The sequence below is a fragment of the Cajanus cajan genome, chromosome 1, assembly GCF_000230855.2.
Source record: "Cajanus cajan strain Asha chromosome 1, NIPB_CcT2T_4, whole genome shotgun sequence".
Taxonomy (NCBI): Eukaryota; Viridiplantae; Streptophyta; class Magnoliopsida; order Fabales; family Fabaceae; genus Cajanus; species Cajanus cajan.
This window is the reverse complement of record NC_138517.1, coordinates 6009404-6021241: the sequence shown is the minus strand read 5'-3', so window position 1 is coordinate 6021241 and position 11838 is coordinate 6009404. Positions and strand designations below refer to the sequence as shown.

Here is an 11838-nt window from a genome sequence, read left to right as displayed (position 1 = left end):
TGCAAAAGAGAGAGACTATTTAACCCTCACATTTATCTATCTCACTTGGACTCATTTTCCTGCAATTGAGATTTATCATCTATATGCTAGCATTTGTTACTGCCATACATTCCTCCATGCAATTTACTTAGGACCTTACCTTTCAACAGATACAAGATAATTAGGTCACAATGATAGGCCAACGAGGTAGCTATTTCTGTTGGTCCTTTTTGCTTTTAGAAATGAGCCCACTGACTCTCAGACTTTCTATTCTAGAAGATGACAAGATGTTATGGGTACCTTCATTATACTTCAATTCTTTTCCTCTATATTGTTTTCTTTAGGTTTCATACTAATAATAATAAAATAAATAAATAAATAACTTTTAATAGTTGTTATCCTGCACATAAAGTTCAGAATAAACTTAATATGATAAGAATTTTAGTAATCTAATTTAAGGTGGGAGAGCTCTACTTGACATGCTTCTCTTGATGTAGTAAAATTTAGGTGTATGCAATGTGCAGAAACCATTCCACTGACTATTACTACATACTACCTGCTTCTAAAGAGCAATGCCAGTACAGAATACAGTGGAAACTTTCTATGAACTCTATTCTCTTTACTTTTTACTATCAGTCTAGAAGACTTGGTCTCAAAAAGTGTAACAATCCAATGGTTCCAATGGAAAACTACCAATACTTTTGAATAAAATTGGAGTTCTTTCTCCACCCTCTTCACTCCAACCTTTGGCTTTGGTATGAATCATGGATACATGGAAAATGAAGCGCCTAGAGGCTGTTATTTGATACAACATCCTCAAAGCGAACAAACCATTGATCATTTGAGTACTTCTGCTGAGGTTGTGGCGTGTTCATTTGAGGGTGGTTTCCCTTTTGTATCATAAATTGTGCATAATCAATGGTCTTTGAAGGAGGGGCAAAGATGTTGGTGGGAGATGCTGGGAGTAGTGATGCCAAAACCCTGGCAACCTCATGCATGGTAGGCCTCTCAGAAGGATTTGTTTTTGTGCAAAGAAGAGCAAGCTGAAAGGTCTTCTTAACATGAGCCAGATCCATGCAGGTAATGGACACCTCAGGATCCACTGTCTCCATTATAGTGTTGTTATCTGCCTTGGACAATATCTGCAAGCCATGTTGCACACATAATCAGGAAAGGACTTCGTATCAGTCATGTGGAGGTTTATGCATTTGCATTAAGGCATAATAAATGTGTTTGTTTTAACTCATTTTGCTGAAATAATCATCTATTTTTACCAGCTTCATGAGTGAGATTCTGAAAAATAAGTGATTATTCCCTATATTTAAGTGTTAACAAACATGTACTAAGCCACTGAAACAAGAGTTACAACTGATCTGGCTCAATTATAGATCAAGTATATTACCAAGAAATAAAAAATCCAAAAAGTACTTACCAAGTAATGCAAGTTACAATCATTATCCACTGCTTTCTTCCCAGTTAGTAGCTCAAGTAGAACAATGCCAAAGCTATACACATCGGATTTTTCATTCAGCCTAGATGTCCGGGCGTACTCAGGGTCAATGTAGCCTATTGTTCCAAGAACAAAGGTTGATGCATGTGTTCTTGTAGTTGACAGACATTTGGCAATGCCAAAATCAGAGAGACGAGCCTCAAAGTTCTCATCTAGCAGAATATTTGATGACTTGATATCCCTATGAATGATTCGAGGATCGCAATCATGATGGAGGTAAGCAAGTCCTTCAGCAGCTCCCACAGCAATCCTCAAGCGTGTCTCCCAATCAAGTTTTACCTTTTTCAAGGGACCTGAGACAAGACAGTTATGTCATAAGAACAATCTTAAGCTACGTTTACTGATTTGCCTTGAAAAAAAGAAACGAGTATATTATCAAGTTTAAGATCAAGGGTTTGGTTGGATAAACTTCTTTAAAAATACTTCTAAAAGAGAAAAAAAAAATGAAATAAGCTTCATTATAAACTAAAACTAGTTTCTGCATAAGTTGAAAATTAAATTTTAAAAAAACTAATAGAAGAGCTTTAACCAATTAGCTTATGCATAAGCTAATTTTAGTTTATGGAGAAGCTCATTACATTTTTCCTTCTTATTTTTCTCTCCTAAAACTTTATCCAAACAAGCCCTAAGACATCATTAGTCTTAGGAAGATTCCAATAATGTCTATGCACCTCATACAAGATTTTATTAAAGATGATTTCAGATCAAGGTGAAAAATTCTAAGGAGTTGTTTCAAGGTTAAGTAAATATACCATGAAGAAGATCCCACAAAGAGCCATTCTCCATATAGTCATAGAAAAGAAGATTTCCATTAGGAGTTAGAGCATAACCATGCAAAGTGACAAGATTCCTGTGTCTGATACTGCCAATAGTTTCAAGTTCTGTCTCAAACTCCCTTGAGTTGTGAGCATGCTGGTTGTATAGTCGTTTAATAGCAATTGGCCGGGAATTCTTCAAAACACACTTGTATACAGTGCTTGAGGCACCATACCCTATGATATACTTCTCATTGAGATTTTCAGTCACTCTCATAATATCATCAAGGGTGTGAATGGCCAAACCCATATGAAGAACTACAAGCTTGGGCGGCCCTGAAGAGAATGAAGCAAAAAGACGAAACAGGTGAGAATTCAGGCTCGCATAATAACAATACTAGGCATAAACAGTGCATATGCAACATACCGCTGCCATTTCCACTAGATCCTTTAATCAATTGCATTGATTGGCTTGATCTGTAGATAGCAATAATTACCATGGCCAATAATGTGATGCTACCAACAACGAGACAAACAACTGCAGCCTTTGAAAAAACCACTGAACATAAAAGTAAAAAATAAGGCTCATTAATACATTACATTTAAATAAACATTTCCTCCAAAACAAATGCTATATCATTATCATAATTGTAGCTATTAAGTCATAAGTCATTTCAGATGGATGTCACACACCTCTGGATTTTGGCAGGTAAGGATCACATATTGATCCTAACCAATTCCCACATAATAATGGATTTCCAATGAAGCTGCAATATATCACATTAAAAAGTCATTGATAAATGAAAGTAAAAACCAAGAAATTCCTACGTTTTCTCACAATACCTGTCAGAAGAAAACCGTGAGAAGTTCTTCATAGGAGGAATGACACCAGATAAGTTATTGTACGAGACATTCCTAACACATGAAACAAAGCATTCAGACATGAGACACATTTCAGGCACAAGTCACAACACTGAATAAAATGATCAGAATGAAGGGTGGCTAGCTGTTAGGAAAACACACAGGGAGTTAAGACTTAAGCAGTTGGCAAGCTGATCTGGAATCTTCCCATGCAAATCATTGTTGTTCAAGATCCTATCATACGGTTCCAGCAACAGAAAGAAATCATGAATATGTTCTTCTGAATTTTGAGAAGTAGAGAAAACATCAAACAGGAGATGCATCATTGCTTAACTTACAGAGACACAAGATTCTGCAGCTGACCAATGTCTGGGGGTATGCTACCAGACAGATAGTTGAATGACATATCACTAGAGGCATAAACAAATTATTATGTATCCTTAACACTACAATGACACAGTTTAATAGGAGTCAAATGAAATTTAACTTATAAAAACCAACAAAACTCACATAGTCTGTATGCTTTTAAGGTTCCCAAATTCAGCAGGCAAGGGCCCCTGAAAACTATTATGGCTCAGGTTCCTGCATACAATGTGGAAATACCACATAAGTTCAGCAACAAGTGAAAATCAAAAGAATAAGGTAGTTCAAAATCAAATGAGGTTTAATAGCGGCTTTTATCTTACAAGGTCAGAAGATGCTCAAGATAACCAACAGATCCTGGAACATGCCCTGAAAAGTTATTGCTAGACAGATCCCTAAAACATAACAAAAAAAACCAATTCAGCATATGGAGCAATATAGATAAGTTGGATTAATTTTGATAAACTTACAGTGTATCAAGATTTATTATATGGCCCAATTCAGCAGGTATACTCCCTTTGAAGTTGTTTGCAGAAAGATTTCTGGTAGTCCAACAAAACTTTCTTATCAAATAAATAAATAAATAGGGAAGAAATCTAGTTCAAAAAGAATGAAACAAGTCTATATATAGTTAGATGAAACATACAAGAAAGTCAAGCTCTCAAGGCTGCGAAAGCTCAAAGGAATTGAACCACTTAAATGATTACCATGCACATTACTGCAAAAGTAAACAAATGATTGGACAATACTCCAAGCTAAAGTATTGAAAACTACAGAATGTTCAATAACATTCCACATACTCGGACTAGAGTTCAAAAATCTTACAACTTATTCAAGGCAGTACAGGAGCTAAGGTTAAGTGGAATAGATCCTTCAAGATGATTATTGGCAAGATTCCTGGACAACAGTAAGGGAAGCAACATGACACCACTGAAACTGAGAAATGCAATGACCACAAGATAGAATGACCAAACTCACAATTCAAACAAATTTTCAAGCTTCCCGAGTTCATCTGGAATTTTGCCAACTAACTGATTGTCATTCAATTGCCTGTAAAAACAAATTTGCTTAGAAACTTCATGAAGCAAACAGGAGATAATATGTACACTAAATTAGAGACCAACTCACAGGTAGCTTAGTCTTGACATATTACCAAGTTCCGGGGGTATTGGTCCAGTAATCATGTTTCCATGAAGGTACCTAAATGATAGAAAAATTAAGACAAGTAATGATTAAGAAGAGTTATTGTCGTTATGTGATATTACACTTACAGCTTGCCAGTAAAAGTCAAATTGCCTAGTATGGGAGGGATAGGTCCTACCAGCTCATTCTCACTCAAATCCCTGCCAATGTGATAATATAAATCATTTATGATTCATCAGTGATCTAAATTCCAAAATTCATTCCAGAAATGTAAATTCAAACAATGTGTTCATGGTTAGTATACTTACAAAATGGCAAGGGCTTGCATTAAACCAATGACTTCCGGAATTTTCCCTGTTAGTCTGTTTCCTTGAAGTGACCTAAACAGAAAAGCCATCGATTACTACATTATTGCATTCTATACAATTCAATGATTATTGAAGAAAAGCCAATGATTACAAGATGGAGATCACAAAAAGAAAATATCTACCAGATGGTGATAAAAGATTTAAAGATTATCTAATGCCAGCAGCAAAACATTATAGTAACGGGTTCACAGGCAAAAGTACTCACAAAGTAGCTACTTGGAGAAACCCAATATTATAGGGAATTTCCCCAGAAATCTGATTATATGATAGATCCCTGAAACTCATTCAAAATATACCGTTACAATTTGAACAAAAAACAACAATAATGCACCCAGTGTATGCACCAGCACCAGTGAAGTAACATACAAGATTTCAAAATTTGTACAGTTTCCAATGCTATCAGGTATGGTGCCAGTCAGATTATTGCCCCTCACATCACTGAGAAAGTCATGTAAAACAGAACAAAATATCAAATGTTAAAATTAGAGTATGATTAAAAGGAAATTTAAAGAGGTCTCATGGAAATGGTTGAAATACTCACAAATACCACAAACCGGTTAATTGACAGATATCAGGGGACAGAGTTCCACTCAACATGTTCCCTCGCAACCCACTATCACATGATTATTTAAGCAACATAAAAACAGGTAAGATTTCAACCAAATAATAATTAAAAAAAACAGTTGCATAATATAGCAAGATAAACATGTAATAAGCATAAATGTAAATGATGCAAACAAATGATTAAGGAACCTACAGGTACTGCAGAACTTCATTCCAATAGAGTAGTCTTGGAATCTCACCTGCGAGTCTATTTCGTGCAAGATCACTAAAAACATAAATATACAATTATTAGAACTTTGCAAAAAAACCCACACCCCTAGTAACAACTATGTGGCGTAGCAACCCACAAATCATCACATGACTTGCATTGGATAACTTGTTTTCTATACCGCATTAATGACAAAATGAGAACTTACAGAGTCTTCAAGTTTGGAAGTTGGGTTAAAATTGAGGGGATAGGACCAGTCAACTGATTACTTTTTAAATTCCTGCATTCACCAGCTCAACTCAGGACTTGTAGTAGCATGAAGAACAAAATAACACATTGAATGACACATTCCAATTTCCAACTTACAAAAACACAAGCTGCTTTAGCTTTGATATGGAGAAAGGTATATCACCGTATAGCTGATTATCAGACAAATCCCTTCCAAATCAAATGATGAAATGAAGAAACAAAATGTGATCAGCATTTGTAACACAAGAAAATTCACAAAAGTATGAATAGAACAACACACAAATAAGTAAACAGAAACAAGACCATAGCAAGATTCATACAGATGAACAAGAGCAGCACAGTTCCCAATTTCATCTGGAATTTGACCAGTTAGTTTATTACCCTGCAGGTCTCTATCATTGGCAAAAGTGCACAATTCAGATTAAAATGTAACGGTAAAAGGTAATAAGAGAAAGAGTATAATCAAATAAACTTAAGATAGTTATGTACATGGATTGCAAGTTTACTAAGTCACCGATGGCAGGCGATATCTCCCCACCAAGGTTCAAGCTGGACAAATTCCTATAGAAACAATGGAAGCATTATAACTTAATCTTAAAATAAAAAGTAGCTAATCAGAGAGATTGAAAACGTACAGAGAAAGCACTGTAAGGCTGACATTGCCACACAAGACTCCGTGCCAAGAACAGAAATCATCATTCTGCAAATCATCCCAATCATGCAGAACATCTGCTACATCGCTGAATGAAGCCTTAATCTTCATCAATGCTTGTCCTATATTTTTAAGTGCAAGAAAAGTCAAGCACTTCATAAACCTCATAGATGTACAAGATATATGAATTGTGTCATTTGATTATCAAAAATTCGACACCCTATATAACACAGTATACAATTATCGTTTTGAGAAATGCTAGCAATACTTCCCAACACATTCCTTCTTACACGCTACTTTTGTTATAAATCACAAAATAGTGCAAGTCTCACTCCTAATGATTCCCATTTATAGTTTTTGTAGATTTCAAACAATTTTAACAAATAGGAGAAATGTATTGGAAAAAGTGTGTTGCCAACGCTCCTTTTATCTTTATTTGTCATGTACTCTTTTTTTTTTATCATTATCATATATGTGCCTCTCGTTTCTCAAAAATACACCTCAAAATCAAAGGTACAACTTTTGGTTGTCCCACTATGATGTTAAAAAAAAATATATATATTTTCCTTAATCTGTATATATTCTATACATTATAAAATGACTTACCATCTACTCTTCATCAACATAATGTTCAAGTCTTATTTTGATTTATTCATTGGATAAAATTAATGAAATATATATATATATATATAACATTATCGTAATTTTTTTAAAGACAACGGTCGTTACCTTCATCTATGCAACTGGAAAATAAAAACGTGAAAGAGAACTCCATCTTTTTTGCAGTTCCGTTAAAGCTAAATAACAAGATAATATATATATATATATATATATATATATATATGTATGTATACATATATTTATGTGTGTAAGAGAAGAAATTAATATTTTAAAAACCAGTTCACGACCCTTAAATACAACAATCTAGATGCATAAAAATATACGCTTGTACTAGTTTATACACAATTTCTATAGATTTTAACCTCAAACTTAAAAAAAAATAAAAATAAAATAAAAACTCCTTTTGCTCAAAAGGCACGGCTTTAATATATGAAGGGGGGAAAAACATGGTTTTGACACATTTGATTAATTACAAAGCACATGGAGATTCAATCATAGATGAAATCACAAAAGGACGAATTAAAAGAAAAAATAACACTTACACTCATTACAAACAAAATATGCACCTGAAATGTTTCAACTTGCAACTTTCAACAAACAAAACAGGAGTTCAGCTTACCAATGAAACAGATGCCGTTCATAAAGCACAGTAAACACAAACAGTAGGGATAAAAAGGACAAAATCCGTCAAAGCAAATATTTTCTTTCAGCACCAAATGAAAAATAACGCCTTTAGTATGCCATTTTACAAAATATTAAAAAATTAAGGACTTCTTGACAATTACAAAAATGACATTTTTTTATGTTCCTCTCTTTCTTTTTTCTACATTTCGCAAAAGAAATACTAAAACCAAGATTTCATTTTTTTTTGCCGTTTCTGTCTTACAAACTCTTCAAAATACGAACCATGTTAAATAAAATAACAAAAATATATCTCAGCTCACTACACTCATTCCCTTTCTGTGGGAAACCCCATGAAGGCAAGCAAGCAAGCTTGCATTTTGAATCCTCCAACACAACCAAACGTGATCCTGAGACACACCCACATGCAGGAATCCAAGAGAAAGCACAATGAACAAAAAGGGGTGTCTCAAACTCAAAGTGAGAGTGCATACACACACACACACCTTCATCACTGAGAGGCAAAGCAAAAGAAGAGAGAAGCAGCAGGAGCTCCATTGGCAGAACAAGGAACAGAAAGAGGTTTCTCTGCACACCCTCTTCCATTGCGTAGAGAAGAACAAAAGTTGAAGAGACGATAACAAGTAGTAGTAAATAGGAAGAATGGTTTTTGAGTGAGTGAGTGAGAGAGTGCAGGCGTTTGGCGTGAAGTGAAGGGAAAAAAATAAATGGGGTGTTATGAAGAGAGAGAGAGAGAGAGAGAGAGAAGAAACATAAATGGTATGGTAGTAGCCGTCATTCTAGTCTATAGGACTATGCCATACACACAAACCAATGCCAATGCTAATGCGAATGTGTTTCTCGTATCAGGTAAGGTAGCTATGTCCCACGCGCTTCCATTACACGCTCTCAAACATGCCTTTTCCACACTTTATCATCAATTATTAGTTTCTATAAAAAAATTAATAATTATTTTTAGTAAAAGAAATTAATTTATTTTTTTTTTATACTCAAGAAAAATGAGTATATTACCACTTGGACATTTTGTTGCCTTTTCCGGAGTTTAAACCCCATTTGTGGGTGTTCATTTATTCATTGGTATTCATCTCTTGATTGTCACACTATAGTGCTAGATATGTAAAGATATTAATATTTCCTAAAATAGAATGTACTTTATATACTTAAAAATAATAATACTGGGAATAGAGGGAACTCAATTTTTTTTTCATCCTCGTTTTGTTTTACAATATTTATACAGGACGAAATACAAATAATTTTATCAGACTTAAATATAAGAAGAATCTTGTAAATGATAGATTAAAATATAATAAGTTTTAACTAACTTTCCTTAGTAAACTATTACATTTATCAATTAATTACTTATTATTTTTAATTTTATTTTAAAAATAAGAAGAGTGCTAATATACATGTTGACTTTTTTTTCTTAATATATATCCTCAAAATTACTTTTATATCTTTAAAGGATAGTACTTCAAAGAGAGTAGCTTATTTGGAGGTACTCTCTTTTTAAAAGTATTTTCTTTTTAAAGATATAAAAGTAATTTTGAGAATTATAATATATATATATATATTAAAAAATAAACATATATTTTGTTTTTGAAATTACAAACTTTTAAAATAAGCCGTTGAAATTGTAATTGATAACTATATTAGTTCAAAACTTAAAAACAAAGTGATGATATTGATATACATCCAAAAACTAAAGTGATAGTAAGAAGATTAATTTAATAAATCATTTGATAAAGGGCTTATTTGATATTTTTTTAGTTTTAGGAATTAATATAAAGGTATATTATAAATTTAGGGACAAAAGTGGGTGTTTAGTCTATTTTGAATTCTTAAAAAACGAGAAGTAAAAAAATTGTTGTTTTGAAACATGCGGATCTTAGTAATTGTGATTATGGATGACAAAATGTCCCTACACACTACATTTGTTGGTAAAAAAAATCCTGAATGAAGAAGGTAAAAATTTGCATAATAGAGATGGAGTGCATGACCATAATTCACCCACAAATATCTATATATGACGATATTAATATATAATATGTATTATATATATATATATATATATATATATATATAACAACACATATATTTATAATATTTATATTTAATATATATAATTGTTAATAATAAAATTAAAACAAAACTAATTAAATTTAAAATTTTAAAATTGTTATTATTATATGAGTGTAAAGCTAATGTTGCAAATTCACTGAACTTTTTACATTGATAAATTTATATTAGCTTGTATTTTGTATTTTCCAGTTATAGAGCTATAGTCATTTTAATTAGTAATTGAAAATTTTTAAATTTTTGTCTATATATTTTTGGTATTTATGATTTCTATTAGTAAATTTGAAAATTTAAATTTATAGATAAGACTAATATTTTTTAATATAATAGTTTTTTTTTAATATTGTTACCATTGGTCTTTATTTACAAACAAAAAATTAATTTAAACTATAATTTGGTTTGATGGGAAGAAGTTCGAGTAGTATATCAAAGATTTTAGGTTAGTGCAATCATTGTATGCAAGAAAAAAAAAACACACAATTCAAATGATGAATAAGGCTTTTTTACCTACTTAAACCTATAAATTTGTTTATAAGTCTTGTATAAAACAAGTTAGATAAATAGTCTTTTAAGTTAGACAAATTTTGAACAGGTTAAGTTAAATTAAAAAAAATCATAAATAAAATAAATAAATTAGATTCAGATGTGTCGAGATTTAACCTAATTTACCTTTTTTCACTCCTATTAATGATAATATTAAATGATTAGGATTTTATATTTCTAATTTTATTTGATTGTGACTTATATTTCAATGATTCAAATTTGAATAGTTTAGAAGTGAATTTTTAATTCATATTTTTTAATTAATTTTTCACTTAAGTGAAGTGTAGATAGGGAATGCGAATATAAATGAATATATAAGTATTCATTGATGGAATTTTTTACGTAAACAATATTTTTTTTTTAAAATTACAAAAGTAACATCTGTGCAACTTTATTTACTCAACTAGAACTAATCATTGTTCATGCTCAGAATTCGGTTCCCCTCAGAATTCGGTTCCCGGGGAACCGAATTCTGAGCTTCAATATTTTTTTTCCTTTTTTTTTTGTGCTCAGAATTCGGTTCCCCGGGAACCAAATTCTGAGTTGTTTTAATTTTTTTTTTTTTTTTGCGTTTGAGACCCAGTTTGGGCGAATATGGGAAGTGGAACGGGTCGTTCCGTAAGCAGAACGACCTGTTCTGCTTAAACACATAGAGTGTTATTTTTGAAATTGAAACGGGTGCAGAACGGGCCGTTTCAATTTCAAAAATAACACTCTATTTGTTTAAGCAGAACGGGTCGTTCTACTTTCGAAACGACCCGTTCCACTTCCCAGAAACGAAAAAAATTAAAAATAACTCAGAATTCGGTTCCCTGGAAACCGAATTCTGAGCACAAAAAAAATAAAATTTAAAGCTCAGAATTCGGTTCCCCGAGAACCGAATTCTGAGCATGAGCAGTGATTGGTTCTAGTTGAGTAAATAATGTTGTACAGATGTTACTTTTGTAATTTTTTTTAAAAAAAATATTATTTATGTAAAAAATTCTTCATTGATGATAATTTAAGTTATTTTCCGTGTGGATATAAAAGCGAATACAATTTTTGTTTTTTTCAAACACCATTACGAGATCGAGTTCTATAATACACACATGATACCCATCGTCATTCTTGTGATTGAATTCTTGGTTAAGTGGCTAACAAATTAAATTTTTTTTCATTTATTACAGGTAAATGATTAATTAATAAGATGGCTTGTGTCATTGAAACTTTAAAATGGAATATATATTTGGATGGGGTAATATTATCAATTGAAAGTGAAGATTTTAGCAGGACTACACTTAAAAAAGAAAGAAAGCAAAAAGGCC

General features: G+C 32.2%; 1 protein-coding gene across 1 annotated transcript; it reads right to left on the bottom strand.

Annotated features, from left to right (window-relative positions):
* Positions 1-453: 453 nt before the first annotated feature.
* LOC109803978 (uncharacterized) lies at positions 454-8709 on the bottom strand. Its single transcript, XM_020365696.3, has 27 exons — positions 8401-8709; positions 6636-6774; positions 6490-6561; positions 6321-6392; positions 6118-6189; positions 5960-6031; positions 5737-5808; positions 5521-5592; positions 5346-5417; positions 5185-5253; positions 4920-4991; positions 4740-4811; positions 4597-4668; positions 4447-4518; positions 4294-4365; positions 4115-4186; positions 3939-4010; positions 3792-3863; positions 3616-3687; positions 3444-3515; positions 3268-3339; positions 3088-3159; positions 2938-3011; positions 2672-2803; positions 2242-2580; positions 1412-1782; positions 454-1121 (listed from the first exon to the last, which is right to left on the bottom strand). The coding sequence occupies exons 1-27, from the start codon at positions 8498-8500 to the stop codon at positions 768-770; spliced, it is 2946 nt and encodes a 981-aa protein (XP_020221285.1). The 5' UTR covers positions 8501-8709; the 3' UTR covers positions 454-767.
* Between the last annotated feature and the right edge of the window lie 3129 nt (positions 8710-11838).

Bases quoted from the DNA above. Each gene is read 5' to 3' on its own strand.
- LOC109803978 (XM_020365696.3), bottom strand. From the start codon at position 8,500: ATGGAAGAGGGTGTGCAGAGAAACCTCTTTCTGTTCCTTGTTCTGCCA. The intron at 4,992-5,184 runs GTGAGTACTTTT...TTTTCTGTTTAG, and splicing joins TTTCTCCAAGTAGCTACTTT to GTCACTTCAAGGAAACAGAC. The intron at 4,366-4,446 runs GTGAGTTTGGTC...ACTGTTGTCCAG, and splicing joins CTTGAAAATTTGTTTGAATT to GAATCTTGCCAATAATCATC.